The sequence below is a fragment of the Octopus bimaculoides genome, chromosome 20 (genome assembly GCF_001194135.2).
Source record: "Octopus bimaculoides isolate UCB-OBI-ISO-001 chromosome 20, ASM119413v2, whole genome shotgun sequence".
Taxonomy (NCBI): domain Eukaryota; kingdom Metazoa; phylum Mollusca; class Cephalopoda; order Octopoda; family Octopodidae; genus Octopus; species Octopus bimaculoides.
In genome coordinates this window covers 27,903,319-27,908,498 of record NC_069000.1, presented here as the reverse complement: position 1 = coordinate 27,908,498, position 5,180 = coordinate 27,903,319, and the positions used below count along the sequence as shown (strand labels likewise).

Here is a 5,180-nt window from a genome sequence, read left to right as displayed (position 1 = left end):
TTTCACGCAGCTATCCTCATCCATTCTCACCACATGTCCATACCAGCGCAATCGTCTCTCTTGCACACCACAACTGATGCTTCTAATGTTCAGCTTTTCTCTCAAGATACTTACACTCTGACGGGTATTCACATTGACATTACACATCCAACGGAGCATACTGGCTTCATTCCTTGCGAGCTTACGTATGTCCTCAGCAGTTACAGCCCATGTTTCACTGCCATGTAGCATGGCTGTTCGTACGCATGCGTCATACAGTCTGCCTTTTACTCTGAGTGAGAGTCCCTTTGTCGCCAGCAGGGGTAAGAGCTCTCTAAACTTTGCCCAGGCTATTATACATACACACATTCACACATATATGAATACTTATATATATACATATATATATATTACATATATTTTGCTTAAGCATTATGTATATATCTTTTATCTTTTATTTGTTTCAGTCATTCGACTGTAGCCATGCTGGGACACCACTTTTGAAGGGTTTTTTAGTTGAACAAATTGACCCCAGGACTTATTTATTTTTAAAGCTTGGTACTTGTTCTTTTTGTCTCTTTTGCCAAACTGCTAAGTTACAGAGATGTAAACACACCAACACCAGTTGTCAAACAGTGGTGGTGAATAAACACTGACATAAAGACACACACACATAGACATATACTACTACAATACACAAAGAGGCCTACCAAAACAGTAACATCAACCTTGACCTAGTTAGATAGAATCCTGACTTCAGATAGCAACCAGTGTGAAACTGAGGTCAACTTCACGAGCTTACAGATAGATCAGATTTCAGTTTCAAAGCAACCACTTCCTGATCCCTAACTAACAAACAACCAACTGTATTCAGTTTGCTTCAAAACTAGCCAAATGGACAGACCTTGAAGAAAATCATGCCCAGTTGCATGTATAACTGCCCATACTTTGTGCAGTGGAAACACGTGTAGGTTGTAATAACCATAAAAATATGCTGTACAAAATTGTAAAATAAGAGGAAATAAATTTTGAGGATGAACAAGTCTCTGTATTCTATATCTTTATAATTATAGTAGTCATAGACGTTAAATACTAATTGATGTGGTTAGCCCTTAACTGAGAGCCACCACAGTATCCGCCCAGATAATATATCCCTCCAAACTCACACTATATATATATATATATATATATATATATATATATACAATAGATTTATTTTAGTTTCCATTTACCAAATCCACTGACAAGGCTTTGGTTGGCCCAAGGCTATAGTAAGACACACTTGCCCAAGGGATCATGCAGTGGGATTGAATCCAGAACCATGTGGTTGGGAAGCAAGCTTCTTACCACACAGCTGCATCTGTGCCTATGAATTCATTTTATAGAAAAAAATTTGGAAAAGGTATCATGCATAAATCTGAATTTCTCTGTCTTTTTTTTTTTTTTCTGCTGCAGGATTTTAATTGTGAAGATTAAAATGAAGAGGTGGAAGTACATAATTTTTTCTTGAAAAATACATATTACTGAATGTGGGGATCTAAGACTACTACTTAGTACTTTTCAATTTGATGTCAAAAAGCTGATATTCCTGTATAATGTACCTCGATTACAGTAAAAATATACAAAAAGTATTGTTACAGTTAAGATATAAATTTACTCTTTCATATTGTAAAAGCAGCAAATTAATGGGCTAACTAGGTTTAGTTTTATTTCTGAAATACAGTTGTTTTGAATATGTGGTGCTGTGAATTTTGCACTAGGAATGTGGCCTGGGTGCCAAGGGGGTGACAGTTCAAAAATCTCTGGAACCACTGTTCTGTGCAATCATTTGATCTGCTAAAAATAGCAATCAGATCATGAAACTATACCTGACTCTCTTTAAAAAGAAAGGGCACATTGGGTAATATAATCCCTAATAATAAGCACAAGAATGGGATGGTCACAGCTTATACATTTTTGATCATATTTTTGCTCAAGCAAAAATTGACCTGAGACTAAACAACTATGACAAGATACAAAAAGTTGCATTTTTAGTTTTGAAGAAAGTGGTGGGGATTAATTCACACAATCCATAGAAATAGTGATTACTTCAATAGGGTAGAAAATTTATACTTTTACATGTCCTATTTATTTTTAACATCACAATTTCTTAATTCCAACACATGTGAATAGAATAAGGAGATTATCATAATCTTTGTTTTAATGTGTACTTTTCTTTGCTTGCATGGGTTAGTGTAATGACTGAAGCAAGTAAAAGATAAAAGATATGTGTGCAGTTATGTGTGTATGGTTAAAAGTTTCGCTTTATGAGGTCACCCAAGGCCATAGTAGACAACACCTGTCCAAGATGCTGCACATGTTGTGCAATTCCATTTATCATCTAAATTCCATTTAGATGATAGAATCTAGGCAGAAGCCTGTTGTGTGTGTGTGTCTGTGTTTGCACTATTCTGAAAACTGATGTTAATTCTGTAACCTGTAACTTGTGGTTTAACAAATAGAGATTTATAGAATAAATGCCAGTCTAAAGTCAGTACTGGGGCCATTATGATTAACACTCCTGAAGACAGTGCCCAAACATTGCCACAGTCTATTAATTGAAACCAATAAAAGAATACATCCAAATATTAGTTTCAAATTTTGACACAATTTGGAGGGAGAAGCTAAATCAATTAAATCAACCCCAGTATTCACCTGGTACTTATTTTAATACATCCAAATATTAGAGTTAGCAAGTACATGGCATAGAGTTCATTCATATACTTATGATCATGGAAGGTGATTAGAGACTCTTCATTCTCATGTGTTAGCATCAAAACTATAGAGATACATATTCACACAGAAATGTATCAGCAGATGTTTAGGGATTGTTCACTCATGCATGTAAACATTTTAGATTGATGTTTGATTTTGAAGATGGTGGTCACTTTGCCATTTGTTATTAATATTTACAAACCAAAAACTATTCACTATCAGTAATCATCTCTCTTTTTTTTTAAAATTAAAAATTTTTAAGACAGAATTTTTGCAACTTAGCAAGATTTCACTAAGCATGTATAGAGAAAAATGAAGGAGCCCAATGTACAGCATCTGTCATCAAAAGTACTCTCTCACTTTATATCCTCTCAGATTTTTCCTATCTCATTCCAAATTTTCCTTTGCTCTCTATGGTACCTTGACTTGTCATCACTTATCAGTCATCATGTGTGAATTTGCATTACATAGATTTGAGAGTTATTTCAATACGAGAATACATCTGTTGGATGATGAAAGTAGTTAAGTTTGTTAATACTGAGTCACCAATACTTAAACCTCCAGTTCTACACACTATATTATAAGGCGTTTATTGTCTTATTTGTTCTTGGTATTTGTCACGCAGTTTCATTTCAGATAATCTTTACTTAAAAATTTTAGCATTAGACTTGAGTTTAACAATGGAGTTAAGTTTTCTTCATAAATTCATAGCTATAGGTTCAGTCTCACTGCATAACACCTTGGATGAATAAGTGTATAATACCATAGGTACCATGGGCCAACTAAAATCTTATGAATGGAATTTGGTGGATGGAAACTGCAGATGCACATCTTATATGTGTTTATGTCAGAATAGGCTGATACATCAGAAAAGTAATACAGCCATTCAATAAACAGACATTTATAAAATAAGTACATTTTTTTTAAATATCTATTTTGGGTGTGTGGATATATATATATTACATTTTATAATAAAGTAAATTTACATATTTTTTCTATTTTTAGTTAAAAGAGGCCATATATCTTTTTAACACCATGCCAGATTGTTTAAAACAAGAAGCTGTTCAGTTGTGGAAAGTTCTTTCAGTTGCTATAAAATTTAGTCCTTCTGATCAGCCAACTCCCTCTGATGAAGATCTGCGAGAAGTTGAGTTGCAGCCAGTAGAAGAAGTAGTGACTTCCTTAACAGAAGCCACAAGTAATGAAAATGATGCATCCAGCTTGATGGTCTTGGCTGATAGATTACGGGTAACATACTCTGATCAGACATCAAAGTTGTTGACAGAAGGAAATGGTATATCTTCGAATGAAGAAGATGAGGTAACAGAAACAATATTTTGTTACCCGAATATTGACATTGTCACCTGTGATGGTACAGGTGAAAAACAGACCATAAAACTACCTCCTCCTATTGATATGGCACGACTTTGTGCAAAAAAAAATGTTTCATATCCCAAAAAATTTAAACAACCTTCAGCTAAAAAAAATGATGACGTAAAATTAGAATGTGAGAAAGTGATTGACATTGAATCAAAGCTGGATGGTAAGAATGAAACTAAATTAGATGGCAAAAATGAAAACAATAATTCAGTGTTGCGGAAGAGCAAGCGAATTCGTATACGAAAAGACAAGACGGACTTGTACTTTGATTTAGAGTTACCTGACGGTCATGGCCCTGCTCGATTGATCAGCACTGGACAAACTAACCTTGGTGACCCTGTTTGTATTGAGGCCTTAGATATCATCTCTAAAGAAGTTAAAGCCACAATACAGCCACAGATTGAATATAAAAAGAAGAAAACCAACTTCCAGTCTTCAAATGGTGCCTATACTTGTGAAATATGTGGTGTTGAGGTTCAATATTTAGCTTCTCTTATTGGTAAGATTTTCCATTTTGTAAATTTTGTAACAATTTATGGTTATTGATCAGTGTGATTGACAAACAAAATTCAGGTTATGTATTAAGTAGATCGTGTAGTAAGTATATGGTGGTGATTGCTTGAGATGTTTGGCTCTTTGACATAAGAATGATTGAGTGTAAAAACTCTGCTAGTAGCAATTTATAGTGTCACATAATAGAAACATCACTGCTTGCTTCAGTCTACTTCCTTAGAAAAATTATCTACTGCTATTACTGTCCTGTTGAGTGATTGTTATTTGGAAAGGAGTCCAATTATAAAAAACCTCTGAGATCTTTTTTAAAACGGGGGCCACATTTTTCATTAACGAAACACTTTGAAACTTGGAACACTGGTAGAATGTGTCATATAAAACATCTTTTTCTCTTAGTCTTCTTAAAAAAAAAAAAGAAATCCCTAAGTTATTCCATGTTAAAGTTGTCGTATTTCTGTAATTTCAACCAATCACTGACGTCCATTCAGCCGATATACATTAAGTGCCGACTACATAAACAAACGATTCTGAAACAATTAACCCTAACCCTAACC

General features: G+C 34.3%; 1 protein-coding gene across 2 annotated transcripts in view; it reads left to right on the top strand.

Moving 5' to 3' along the window:
• LOC106867274 (zinc finger protein 510) overlaps positions 1-5,180 on the top strand; it is a 28,745-nt gene that overhangs the window by 3,594 nt on the left and 19,971 nt on the right. For both annotated transcript variants that reach the window (XM_014912103.2, XM_014912102.2), the window contains exon 2: positions 3,739-4,612. In XM_014912103.2, the coding sequence (XP_014767589.1) occupies positions 3,769-4,612 (844 nt within the window). In that variant the 5' untranslated portion in view covers positions 3,739-3,768. The remainder of the gene's footprint in view (positions 1-3,738; positions 4,613-5,180) is intronic.